Source organism: Fistularia commersonii, chromosome 19, assembly GCF_037954325.1.
Source record: "Fistularia commersonii isolate RoL2024-O1a breed Wild chromosome 19, RoL_Fcom_v1.0, whole genome shotgun sequence".
Taxonomy (NCBI): Eukaryota; Metazoa; Chordata; class Actinopteri; order Syngnathiformes; family Fistulariidae; genus Fistularia; species Fistularia commersonii.
This window is the reverse complement of record NC_141302.1, coordinates 10,479,408-10,494,221: the sequence shown is the minus strand read 5'-3', so window position 1 is coordinate 10,494,221 and position 14,814 is coordinate 10,479,408. Positions and strand designations below refer to the sequence as shown.

Here is a 14,814-nt window from a genome sequence, read left to right as displayed (position 1 = left end):
CTACAACACAACTACTTTAGCTGATCGTTGTCAAATGTTAACATGGAAGCGAAATCCAACTTCCCTCCTTGGAGATGTTTCCCCTCTCATCTTAGCGGTTTCATCGGTTCAGTACTTCAGCTGATGATACGAGGAGAATTCATTGCTAGAAAAGCATAGCTATCTGTGGTCTGTTCCTCGTAATATTACAAGTAGCCCAGTGGCTTCAGGCAACAGATTGCTATTTATAGGCAACCAACTAAACAGAGTCACTTGGGAACCCAAACTTTTGATTTGTATACTCTGAAAGTATGCTATAGAAAAAATGTATGTCTTGGACATTTTGTGTAATGTGATTTTGCTGATGGTTAATTTACCATGTAACATCTGGCGCTCTCTGTTTACCCCTGGGAGGGGGGGGGGTCCTCCAACACACTCCACAACAATGCATCCATTCTTCCAGAATCAACTTCACCTCTCCCCAGATTTTCCTCAGCAACAGTTGAAGGTGTCATGACACCAGAATGGAAGCCTTAATAAAACCTTGTTTGCGTTTTTTAGCTATGTTAAGAAACAACAAGGAACTCGACCTGATATGTAAAACAAGCAGAGCATTTGTCTCCAGACCCCTCTTTCAGTCTGCTTAAATTACTATTTACACTTCATTTGTACAACCACGCTATTCCATTTACTACCACAGATGCATGTTTTCATTTTCAGGGAACAATTAAACTCAGGGCATTCTGCACACAAGCAAAAGAAAACACCTTGTCCATTTTCTGTGCTTGCCTTAGTCTTTATACAGGGCATAGTAATTCTACCCTGAAGCAAAACAGGGGATGAGGAGAAAATGCAAATAGAAATTAATTTACCGAATGCACTAACATCTATGAAGCCTGAAATTAATGAGTGTTTGACCACTTTTGAAAAGTGTGCTGTTTTTGACTTGCTAATAACATTTTACCATACCAATTAATTATTTATTAGCCACAGGTCTTTAAAAAGAGAAGAAAACATTGAAACAATAGCAGTAATATTCAGGGAACTAGAAGAAAGAGGGAGAGAATGAGCAGGCGCCTCCTTTTTTTTCCTGTTATGACACCAGCGCATCACTTCCTACACGTGCCTTTTCTCTGAAGCCGGGGTGCTACACTGACATGCTCACTTATTTTCTTGTGTTTTTACCTTTATACCATGTCACCAACTTTTAATTAAAAGACGTGTTGTTGTCTTACCAATGCCCTTCACTTCCTGGCTGCTTTGCAGCCTTATAGACATCTTCGTTATATTTAGATTTCTTTGCTGCAGCTCAATAACATGTTTATTGTTTTCTTCACCAACACTTATTGCTTCAAAGACTGTGAATTCATTTTGCACTGATGTCACTTTCCTCCCACTGTCTCTTTGGGTTAACAACAACAAATAAAAAACACCTGCGTCTACACCACATTTGAGTGCAATATTGTTAGCTGACGAAAAGCATGAATTTATCAAGCACGTGATCTAGCGGAGAAAAAGTGTAAGTACTTAACTGGGATCTCACAGAATTAGGGCGTCATCTATAATGAATATGACAAGATATAAATGACACCTCTATGCTCAGTTAAACCTCAGTTAAACATTTATGAATTTCCTTTTTCCCCTCAATTCTTCACTCTTTTGACACACCTTCAACAAAGATAGACTGCCATGCAAGGTTTCCGATTGCTCTTCACAAGACTCCAATGAGCTGCGTGAGCAAAGCAATACAACAATGCCAACCTATCTACATATCTGTTGTCTACACAGCGCCTTATGTCAAATCATCAAACTGTAACACACACACACACACACATACACAGCTAAATGCAAACTAGCCCAGGAAAACCCGCATACCTCAGCACAGTCAAACACACAGCCAAGCGTCCTACCTTGACCCCTCGCACTCTGAACTCAGCCAGGGCTCGGCTCATCTTGGAAGCTGCTGTTTGCAGGTCTTTCCCACTGGCGATGACTTTGACAAGCAGAGAGTCATAGTGGGGAGAAATGACAGCACCCTGGAAGGCTGAGGCGCTGTCCAGACGGATGCCCATGCCTTCACCACTTCTGAAAACCTGGAAAAGTCATGACACCAGAGATAATCGCATTGAGTCAGAGAAGAAAGGTTTTAATGACCAGCAAGAGATAGATTACATATCAAAGAGATAACAACATACTAAATTAATACATATACATTCATTATCATTCATTACAACCACATATTACTTGGGGGCAAAGCAGCTTACGAATAAGTAATGAGCGTGCACAGCATTGTTGTGGATTTTACTATTGTGTATTCTACTAAATTTGGCAAAACGCATGTACAATTTGTCAGTTTGTCAGTGATTCATTCAAAGTGATTTCATTAGAGCATTTCTGCTCCACCCAGCTTCAGCTACTTATTGCCAGAGAATGCTGTAGACGAATCTCATGAAACAAATACAGGTAGTTTTTTGTTTTCATGAAGAAGTCACAGATATGGAGTACTTATCAAAAATTTACAGATTCAGACAGGCTTCACTGTTATTCAGAATATCATTATACATACAATGGAATTTCATTGCAAGGTGGTCAGCACAGAATTATATACTTTGATATCAAAACAGAAATAAATAAAGTGTTATAATGAATAAGAAGGAAAGAAAGAAAGAAAGAAAACAAGAAAGAGAAAGAAAGAGTTTGAGTTTAGAAATTCCCTTTATTCAAATGTTGGGATTTGACAGGAATATATTCAATGAGAACACATAATGATACTCAGTATTGCTCCTTGGCTGGGAATCAACTCAGAATGAGAACGTCAACTCACCATGGTTGGTGACAGAACACAAAACGCCTCCCAAGTAGAAATCCCCCGAATTGTCAGTTAGAGAAAATAAATCAAGTTCAGCTTTTAAACGAGTCTCAATCAGTGCTTTTAAGACCGTCACTGGACTCTAATTCCCTGGGTCACAGGCCTTGTTCTTCCCCCTCCCCAAAAACTTAAGCATAACCAATACCTTCTTGATGTTCTTCAAATACTTTGGACCAAAAATAAATAAATGGAAAGTAAAGGTAATCCTCAAACCCTTCAAGAAACTTAACTGTGGCAGCAACCTGTGACATCCAATAAACAAATGAGGCAATGTTTCAAGGCGTGAACAAAACAGTCTCCTGTCACCCCTGGCTCAAAATGTGCCCTGTATGTGTTTGTGTCTATGGCGCCATGGACAATCCTCCACTGGGGGTTACCTGCCTGCTTTTCCAGAGGTGGCTTGAACAGAGCTCGCCAGCTCCTCTTTGAAGAGGTGTCTGGTCCAAAGAAATTTTATCACTTGGATTCTTTCACGTGTAATAAGGGATATAAGTTAAGAACCTTGACACAAGTTGCATAGAGGTCTTTCGAATGTCAGTAACAGGCCCTCTTTGTCCTCCCTCTCCCCAACCCCTGGCACGATGGTCAGCGAGGGGAACCTGTAGTCAATGTTTTCTGTAGCTTGTGGTGGGAGCGACACAAAGAACTCAGGCAGGAGGGGGGAGTGTAACAGATTTCCATAGGGACCCTGGTGATCAGCCTAACACAGGTGATGCATCTAGAATCGCTCAGTGCCTTCCAGGAGGAGGGAGTTAGCGGCAAGAGGTAACCCAGCAACCTCCAAAATCATGAAAACCACAGGGACTGAACATGCTTTAGCCTAGGATCCTTACACCCCAGGCTTACTGTTTTACAGCCACTGGCAAACTTTCCAAACCGTCTACATTCATTTTCCAACAGTCTTTTGGAATGGACGGCGGTACACAGGAGACAGTGACCTGCGTTGAGGGTACAGACAGGGAGGACACTTGCACGAGAGTAGCGCCGATGACCACGCCGCTAGCAATCAGCTGGTGTACGGCAACCACAGCTCGGTTCATTCTGGACACGTACGTCAGATTTTCATGTCGCACCTGCTCGCTTGCTGCAAGTGGTATTCCCTCAACGGACACCGTGCTGTCAGGCAGGACTGCCAGGCAGGTGAGTGGGCGCAGCTCCCAGCCAAAACAATCGAATAAAGCAATCAATTGTTCACTGATGCAAACAAAAAAAACATACAGAAAAACAACTAAAAAACAAGATATATATATGTAAAAAGGTAAGTGAAAAAGAGGCCCAAATGGCCCCAAAAAGCACTTTCAATCTCCTTTTCCCTCTCGGACAAAAGAAAGAAAAAAAGAAGTATACGAAAGCAAAAGAAAGCCTGGTTAAAAGAATGATTAAAAGCAGTCAAGTGCTTAAGGGGCAATTGAATGTTTTAACTTTAAGTTCAAGTTTTCCTCTCTTAACTATACTCAACATGCCAAAAGGACTGAAAAAAAATCTGGGAAACAAAGGCATTTTCTTCAGGTCTTAGCTCAATGTGCTGTCTCAAACATGCTGCTAGCATTCCATGGCTGTGAAGAGAAATGTAGCTGGTGCTGGAAAACAGGGTGTCACATCTGTGAGCTGCCTGGAACGTGAGCATTAAATTAACCTGCACTTGGAAACAGATAGAGGAAGTACAAGAGGAGCAAACTATGGAGATGAGAAGAGAGAAAAAAAGGAATAAGATGAGTGAAAAATGGAAAGGGTAAACAGTTCCAAACCACTTGGCGAGAAAGCAGAGGGGGAGGAGAGGAAACGTGAAGGAGAATGCGATAAATGCCCAACACTGCAACATATGGAGCCCCTTCAGGGCTGGAAGGGAAAGATGAGTAGAAACTATAATTATAACAATGTTATGCCACACTGACAACATTCCAATAATATCTTCTGACAATGTTGACATCCAGATCTGTCAACACTGACTATTTCATTTAATTGTCCCCTTGTTCTCCATATTTTATCAGCACTAATTTGGCCTTGATATTTCAAATGCATTTACCTAAAAATGATCAGAATTTTTAAGTAATTCATCAAGAAAAATGTTTTTAAAAATGGTAATTTGCAGATCGTGAGCCAAATTGGATAAACCACTTAATGTTTCATACGTGTCATGCTTGGTGCAAAAACTTTGAGAGCATTCATAAAAACACGCTACATTGCTGCCCAAGCCAAAAAAAGCTCACATCACCAAGGAGGAGCCAGATGCAGAGCAGCAGCCGGGACGCTTGAGATGTAGAAATGCTGTTCAAATTTTTATAATATATATCAGTTGGGGTATAACAATATAACAAAGTATCATGGTGAACATGAAATTGCTACAATGGGCATTTTTCAGTAGTATATGTCAAAGTGTGGCATACTCATAGTAATACTCTCCCTACACACACACACACACACACACACACACACACACACACACACACACACGCACACACACACACGCACACCAAATTGAGAGTCAGGTGAAAAGAATGTGCCTTTATAGGACTATCAATGCATGGGCTGCTGAAGCAGAGGAAATTGTCATACTGACTATTACTGCCTGCATGTTGCCTCACCACCTGTGTTGAATGCTGTTTCAGGGCTCAATGCCCCAATTTCAAAATCAAAGGCTTTAATTCCCACACATCCATTGATTTTCAAGGCTCGAGGCTGGTCATCAGCACTTCAAGTGTCACTTTCAGAATAGTTCCACACCGACACTTTCTGATGAGCTACTGAATAACTCAGCAAGTACCACTGCATTGAATAAATTTGTTTCTGAATCAAAAGTAGGTGTCATATTAGGACATTGTGGATATAACACTGTTGGAAAATATTCCATAAGAATAATAAATGTGTGTCGCAGATACAGTTTATTATATCCATCCATTGTCTTGTGCCTGGGGGAAAGCTGTCTGAAAGTAAAGCCTCCCTGCAGACATCTTTGGACGAAGCATTTCCCTTCATGTACCATGCTTAATTTTAGTTAGACTAAATAAAATATGAAGTTATGACAATGCAAGAATTACAAAGAGGAGTTGGCGCTGCCAACACATGCTATATTTTCGGTGGCAAAAATATATTTTTTCAGACTGTGGAGGGACCCAAGTTGTTAACATATTCTTCTATGTACAACAATGCATCATCCAAGAGTCCTTCATTCTCTAATTGAAAAGCAAATTAAACCAATGGAGTATTGTTTATCAAATGAAATATTTTAAGATATAACCATAATGTGACACCAAGTAATACTATCAAACAATATAACTGCATTACTATAAAAAGCGAAGACTATCCAGAGAAAATATATTGTAGTTGTAAAATGGTAACAAACAAATAACGACACATGACATGCGTTTCATTAATGTATACAAGTACTTGTGTTACAGCAATCAGTGAGGAACACAAACTCATGCCAACACAAACATCAAGCAGTATGGTGCAGGACAATACTGTTCTGAATAGAATTCATAAATATCTAAAAAAAAAAGGTCTGCTCATGTCAATATACTAATCATATATTTAGCAAAATAAGATATCTGCTGTTACACTTGACGTTTATATGGGTTATGTACTCAGGCAAAACGTACTATACAAAACGAGGTCTGTAGAGTCTTTGTCATTTGAGGCATCCGGTTTGTTATTTTTTGTATGGAAACACAGTGAATATTCAATAGCTCTGGTAAAGTGTGGTCAGAGATTACTGAGTGCCCTCTGTAGCCTTAATATAAACTGCTAAACTGAACCTCTAGCTATTAACCCCAATAAACACTATGTTTTCCTCATACGTTTCGCTCATTAAGCACATGTGAAAGAATTCCACATATTTACTTTTGTCTGCTATGTGCTAATGAGGGAAAATGCACTTTTATGAGTGCACTTGCCTTTGTGAATATTAGGTGTATTAATTTTAGCTTTGGGCTATGGAGCTTCAACAGATGAATGATGCCACAGCAACGACCCGCAGAGACAATTTTCTGCCTTGATCTCACACACTGAATGTGGACTTAAAACCAAGCTGAGCCACTGAAGATTACATGGCTTGAAAGTGACAGAGAAAAGAGAAAGGCAGGCAGGAGTGAATGAAAAACCCGGGTAACATATTAATAATTGAAGTCAAGATGTCAGCTTCCTACGACCAAGAGTGTCGCCTAATGAACAAACCCCACTTTCTTCTCTGACACCCTCCATGCTACTGTCATACATCTCCATCTCCCATGCTCTGTAGATTTCTTACAGATACTAATAAAGTGGGTACAAAGGAACTGAGAATATGCCTTGCTGACATATATGCACACTGATTTGGTCACCCATTGTTCTGACCACCTGCTGTGTTTTCTGGATTCTGATAGCAAAGCAAACATGCACACAATCTTCTTCTTCTCTTCCTTCAGGGGTCACCGCAGCAAATCAACCTCCTCAATGGAACCCTATTCTCTGTATGCTCTTCTTTCAGACCAACACACTATGCTGCAATATTCAGTAGCTGTTTCTATCTGGCTCTTCTACATGTTTTGTAGTATGTGATTTTAACCCTCCTCCTTCATTCTGTTTTTACCGCCCTCTATGAAATTGCCCACCTTTTATTTTTACCTGCTCAAATATATAATACTCTATTCTTCCTTCCTTTTGCAACAAAGGTCAGTGATGCTTTCCTGTTTTTTGGAAAGGGCACATAATCTCTTCACTCGCCTGCTATCTTAAAAAGTATCCACTAAATGTGGAAGAGCCTTTCCTAACAGCTTACTTCAACACATGGTCCAACAAGAGATGTTAAAGAATGTAATATAATCGAAAATAGCTTCCACTGCAAAGTTACTATCAAGAACAATTAACATCCATATCATGTAGTAAATGTAATGGGAAAATCTTACAATGCTTCAAATTGTAATACCTAATTTCTTCGCCCTTCATTCAGTCATATACCATATATGCATGTATATCTTGGATTTGTTTTCCTTTATTATTCTTTGCTAATATTTCTTTCTGCTTGTGTTCTATTCAAGATCCTGCATTTAACCCCTGTAAAGCTTTTGTCTTGGCTTGTTTTTTTCCTTCTTGAAAATGTCATCACATTATTCTCATAAGTGAGTATTGATACTGGAAATGGCGCTGTACATTCCAGTTACAAAAAGTGTTACATTACAGTTTAAACATTACAAAAAAACATTAGAAATGAAAAAAAAAAAAACTAAACAAAAGATGTGTAAAAGAAACAACTATTTTCAGTCTGTGATTATTTAGGTTTACAGCTAAAGGTCAAATCAAAAAACTGTGACAGATGTATTCCATTTATACACAAGTGGACACAATACCCCCCATGTTACTAAAATATCAAATCAATGAAGAGAAGATGGTGGACTGGTGAAATAATACATCCAAGCCTCTGTAAACACTTTTTTGGGAGTTGAGACAAACGATCCAATATCTCCACTGGCAGCCATACAGTTTCTCCAATTTCCAATTAGCCTCAGGAGAGGCTTCCGGGATATTGGTCAGTGTGCTTTGTGGGTAATGGAATGTAAATATAAAATAGATTAATAAAGAAAAGACAAGAAACTGAAAAAGAAAAGAAAAGCACCAGTTTGATAAGTGACGCTTCACTTTCACTTAATATTGTTTTTAAATCAATAGCAGATTCAAGAGAGAAAGACAAAGTAAATAAATTATTAATAATGATAGTAATGCTCTTATTGGAAATAGATTGGAGATTATCCATCCAGGCGTTGTCTGGATGGAGCAGTTTGAACAATTACAGAGAAAACTAGACCAGTGAATTGTAAAAAAAAAAAAAAAGGGGGGGTGTGCACTTTTCAGAGAATTTATCACAGAGCACTGCAATTTATCATGGAGATAAATATCACACTCAACATTGTGAATTATAAATGAACATGAGCGATTGCTTTGTAGCAAATAAGAAGACGTCCATTTCACTGTGCTTATCCAACGGGCTCCAAAATCAACTACCATAGAAGTTCAAAGGATGAATTACAAAAATATTTTATTTTGTGTGAAAGATCTGACTTGCTTCCTACAGACTGAAGATGGTAGCGGACACTAAATTGTCCTGGAGCCGGTCTCAGTCTTTCTGTATCATAAGAGGGGGAAAACTTATTACGTATCGTTACGTTTTATCAGGTTAGAGAGTTTGAATAAATATCTCAAATCTCGAAATATTCAAATGAAAAGCAATTTCATCCGTTGGAATTTTGTGCTGGTCCTGTCGCTGAATATACAGATGATAAATTGCTTCTTGCCACATCAACTTCAGCATCACCTCGAAAAACGAAATATACTTTATATTTTGCAGCACATTTGTGATTTTGTACAAACAATGAAGAAGAGTCTGAAAGTCACCAAATACTGAAAAACAACCTTTTGGACCTTCTGATCAACAGCTCTATAATGTGTGAATGAACTGAAGACTGAACAGTGAAGTTGATTTTTGTAATACATTTTTCCAGGCTTTTGTTTTTAAACCATTTGCCATAAAAAGTCTTCAACATTGTAGTGTTTGCATTCAATTCTGTTAACTGTGTATGTCAACAATGACTTTTTGGGACAAGATAACCTGTCAGCCTAACTAAGGAATTGTGGAGTTGTACCAGTAATCAGCAGAGCCATCTTGCTTGCTTATCTATTCATTTATTTATTTATTAATTTCTAAATCTTCTAGTCAAAGGTTCAGCCTTCTTTCTGACTGATGTTAAATTTTGGTTTAACTACTCAGTATCAGACTAAAAACATCCCTCTAGGGGAATTATGAAGGACGTGTCGGTGGCTCGGAAAATGAAAGACTATGTTTTGTTCAATTCAAAAATTGAGAACCACAGTTAATACACCAATCTTCTTTGGAAATGGTTTCAGGGATGTTTCAAATTACGTTAAAGTAAACATACAATCCAATTGGTTCCAAGTGGTTCTATCCTGATAGCACACTGATTCAGAGGATGTTTTCATTCCAGCCTCCGCGACTGTCTCTGGGCGCTCGAAAACAACTGAATGAAAAAGTGTCTGGCCCATTGCATCAGCAGAGTGATAGCTGAGCTGGCTATGGTCATCAGACTGGCAGACATGTATAAAGATATGGTTTATACACAGGGAGGAAACAGTTAGACGACACACAGGTCGTCTCAGCGTACGAGGTGGAAAGATAAAGTGACAGCAATGCTAGAACCCCAACCGATTGCGTACCAATTAGTGAGGATGAGTAAGCAGCGGAGGGGCAGAGGTAAGGAGGGTTATAAAAAAAGAAACAGGACTGTGCCAGGCAGACGAGAGGGGAATGGAGAATTTAAGTGCTCTGTTCATGTTAGAAGTGTGAGCCGTATAGATGAACCCAGGCAGGGGGAGCAGTTGTAGGTGAGGAAGACGGTTGGAGGGAACAGTTCGGGAGAGGAACAACACCACACAGTTTTGATGGGTGAATCAAAAATAGCACAGAAAACTCTCATACACTGTCATACATCAGAATAGTTTGCCTTTTACGAAATACATTATCTGTAAGAGGTCCAAGAGCTCCTAATGACAACCCTAACCCTGATAGACCACATGTTTGACATTTTGACTTCTTTTACTCCTTGAAAAGTTTGTTTGAATAATTTGGCATAAAAACAGTTTTTAACTTCAGTCATCCCAGCACCTAAAAGGCATCTTGTAACTTTTTCCTCCCAAAGTCAGTAAGTGGGTTGTCTCCCAAGGAAGCCTCTGTCACTTTGTGGGTAGCCTTGGAAAAAAACTGGACATCTCCCAAATTTAGTGATGTCCCAAAAAACTTGTTGTCTCGTTTGCAGCTGAGCAGTCACGTGTCTGTGTGACTTTTAGTTCAAATGGGCTGTGGTCAGCTGTCACAAGCCCCTAATGACAGGGTGTGCAGTCATCACTTCCAATGAGGAAAGGTCATTTTTCAATTACTTTAGCCAGAATGACAGAAAAATATCACACTGTACGAAACCGCTATATGCAAGTCATGACTCAACATACATTCTGGGTAGACATTAAAAATTGAAAGAAAAGTATTGAGAAACTTAATCATCAGTCAAAAGCTAGCAGAGATATATATGAGGAAAAAAAAAACATTTTGCTGCACAGTTATAACTGAACAGCACTTTGAAAAATAGCTCCTTAAGCTGACAAACTTAATCAAACAAAAGAAAAAGAGCTTTGAATAGAACAATAATAACATACTATTTTCCCTGCATTCAAGTGCAAATATGTTAACACTATCCCTAACCTGCATTCAACTAGCAAAACAAAAAAATGAAAGACTTTTGAATTTATTGCACAGATTTTTAAAATGTTTTTAAACAAATTAAAAACTCCACATTTCAGAAAATATGTTGCTGAAATAAGCTAAACTCTGGATATGCTTGTAAACAGCAGTAAATGAAAAAATGAAAAAAGGCAACGCAACATGGATCCATATCCTATATGGCTGGACAATATTACTCATCACAATCAGGGGGTAAAAAAATTATAGGACTTCATGCAGGCATGCAGACCACACCCTGATGACTAATCTTCATCAGAAACTTCTGCATTCATAGTCAACATCCTGCACATCAGTTACCCGATCAACCGCATCCGGTTATTATTGCTTTTCCCCGATTAGCAAAAAAAGGTCACCAAGGTGATACTTCTGACCTACATTCACCTGTTTCGATATTGAAATCTGATTACATTAACAGGCCAAGTGATGCAGGTTGTGAATTATTAGAGCTTCCACACAAAAAAGCAACACCCTCTCTTTATTTCTAATCGTTTCAGCAATTTCTCTGTAGAAGTACTGACCGATGATTCTGCTTCCCCAAATCTGACTCGTGACTAGTGTAATGAGAGCAAGGAGTGCTGGGCTCCCTTTAATTAAAAGTAATTTGTCCTTTCCAACCAGCCCCAAGTCATTAGCAGAGCTGGAAAAAAAAAACTATGACCAACCGAGGTTATGAAGATTCAGCCCGGAAAGATCAGTTTCTACATTTATTTTTAGGCACAGATATTGGACAATGGTCAAATTGTTTGCACCAGAATGTTTCATATTATCTGTTTCTAGCCAGGCCTGAGGATATATTATGCGTGTGTCAGGATAAATGTGTAAAAGTGGAGAATAGGTAGTTTTCCTCAAGAGACACGCATATTGTACTCCTTGTGACTGTAGATGTCTTGTAAGGAATACATGAATAAATACCCCCTGCCGGTTGGGTTAATGTAATAAAACGCTTGAAATATCAAAAAATAGCTTATTTTCAAATTCACAAAGGTACAACGTAGCCCAAAGCAGTAAGTGTACAGTTACCAGAGGGTATATGTATAACAATCTCTGGTAAATTCATAGTTTCCTGATATTACAATACTACAGTAGTAGCGTAATAGGTTTTGTCTAAATCTCACCTAAAAATGAAAGTCCTAAAACATGTTGTCATATAATACTACATGTTAATAAAACAGGATAACAAGTGCTGAAACAGTATAAGGACATCAGTCAAAACTCAAAATCATCTGCTTCCATCTAGACCTATCTGCATTCACTTCTCTCACAGTTACACACAAAAAACCTTATTTACAGCTGTGGCTCATAAAATGTGCAGCTGTCAGGGCAAACTCTCCACATGTGGTTCAAGAAATGTACAGTGCACCCTAACTTTTTGCAAGAGTTTCATTCCAAGACCCCCGCAATGGTATTTAGAGATATATTGGATATACAGTTGCTGCCTTTGCTTTTTTCTGGTTGAAAATGGTATCATAAACTGCCATGGCCCTGTCGCTCAAGATACAAAAGTGGACCAACCGAACCATATCGTCGTCCCAATCATGCGACATATTTTGCAGGGCTTTTGCAGCGTTTGCAAGTTGTTCAAGCGTGTGACCAGTCTCTTCAATTTTGTCCTCTTCTTGTCGCTTCTCTTCCTCGGTGGCAGACTTCATCAACTTGGAGAGGTCCTCGTCTGTCAACGGAGCCGAATGGCAGTCTATTAAGCCATTGACGTCGTCAGGAGTCATGTCGGAGAAGCCATCTCCTCCAACAATGCCAGCTTCACTGCCCTGTCCACTCCGGCGTTATGAATTTCAGTTGGTGAAAAGCCCTTATTCCATATGAGATCTTAAGTGGGTACAATGGTGGGAGCGAGAGTTCGCGATGCTGGGTGTCTTTGTTTAGCAAAGGAGATCTCGTATTTTATTTATTTTATAAAATTGAATTTAGTTTAATTTTACTATATTTTTTACTGGCTTTTCTTCTTTTCCGTGCTCATAAATTGGCACTTTTGATCAAGGGTGACGTTGTTTGCTAAATTGATATACACTCCAGATTACAGAAATAAAATCATGATGCTCTCAAGATAAGCAGGGGACCCTAAAGAAGTAATGCTATCACTTAAAAAAAAAAAAACAACCATCTTTAGATGAGCCACAACGATTAAGTAATATCCATAAAGATTTATCTCCATTTGATTTTTGAGAGATTTAATGGCCATTAAACCAGTTTTGTTTTAATAGGTTATCCAATATTTTTTAATGGTCTACACAATATATTTGCTATAACAAAACTTGCTGCTTTAAATAGAAATAGAAACACTGAGCAGATTAATTAATCTCTACAGATTGCTCACTTACCATTTAAGTGCTTAAAAATATTTCAAGGTAGTGAAATAAAAATTAGCTGTCACAGTGGTTAGCGCGCTTCTGCCTCACAGCAAGAAAGCCCCTTTATTTCCAATTGTGGGCCTTTCTGTGAAGTGTTTCCATTTAGTTTTATTTTTTATTATACTTTATTAATCCATTGCAGTAAATTCCTCACTGCATGTAATCCAACATGCATGAACCATGAGCAGTTGGCAGACACTTAGAGGCGCCAGGGGATTTTCTTCCCATATCGGTGCTTTGGTTTCGTCCCACACTCCAAAAATGTAATGGGTTAAGACCATGAATTGTCCATGTGACGGGTAAATGAGAGTGTGCCTGGTTGCTTGTCTCTATGTGCTACCCTGTGATTGACTGCCAAACAATCCAGAGTGAACCCTGCCTCTCATCCAATGACAGCTGGGATAGGCTCCAGCACCCCCAATGACCCTCAGTGAGAAATAAGCAGCAACCAGTGAATGATGAATGAATGAATGAATATTCAAATATCATCTTTAAATTCAACCCGAATCTCTTTAATCTGTAACATTTGTTAAATTCCATAAGTGTTACAAGAATACCTGAATCTAAAGGGCAAGAAATGCCGATGCTTCAATTTTCACCCTATATACTTTCAATTTCACCTTCATCTCTTGCCGTATAGAAACATTTTTTTTCTCATCGTACAAAACTATTATCTACCTCACTCTCAGTCTGCCTCGGACTCCCGAGGGCATCCTTGGCGTTGCGTAAATGAAGTAAGGATAGAGGGCAGAACATTTCCATTCTTTTGTGGGAAGAATAGATACTCCAAGCCAGAGTTGTTCCTGCTGCTCTCAGAAACCATCTTCATCTCACTTAAGTTCCAATTACAGGCCTAAGTCCAAAGTATGATGGCTTGTGTATCTTTCATAACAATTTCATATTTATGGCCAATGACTAACTACTTTGACATCTCAGCAAACGTGACGGATAAACACACAGACACATTCACATACAAACCCTCCTGTCTGCACCTCATTGCTTTTCATCAGAAGGCTCTTTGTTTGATACCCAACTAAATTGGCCTTCTTTCAATCCTGTTCCCTGTGTGTTTGTGTGCATGTGAGTGCACGTGCGCATGCATGCGTACATGCGCTCGAGGCTGAGGTATAATGACCCTAATGAGCAATAGAAGAGCTCTGATGCGCTGAGTTTTTTTTTCTCCTTTTCATTTTCTTCCTTTTCTCACTGTCTGAATTTTCTATCAATTATCACCCATTCTGCCTTACCTCCATTCCTCCTCAGAACACTCTAATTTTCCTCTCAGTTCATATTCTCCTCGCCCCAACTCTCATTTCCAC

The 14,814-nt window shown here is 39.0% G+C and overlaps 1 protein-coding gene across 2 annotated transcripts in view; it reads right to left on the bottom strand.

The window, feature by feature from the left end:
- pcxb (pyruvate carboxylase b) overlaps positions 1-14,814 on the bottom strand; it is a 307,943-nt gene that overhangs the window by 151,852 nt on the left and 141,277 nt on the right. For both annotated transcript variants that reach the window (XM_086165402.1, XM_086165403.1), the window contains one exon: positions 1,890-2,072. In XM_086165402.1, the coding sequence (XP_086021528.1) occupies positions 1,890-2,072 (183 nt within the window). The remainder of the gene's footprint in view (positions 1-1,889; positions 2,073-14,814) is intronic.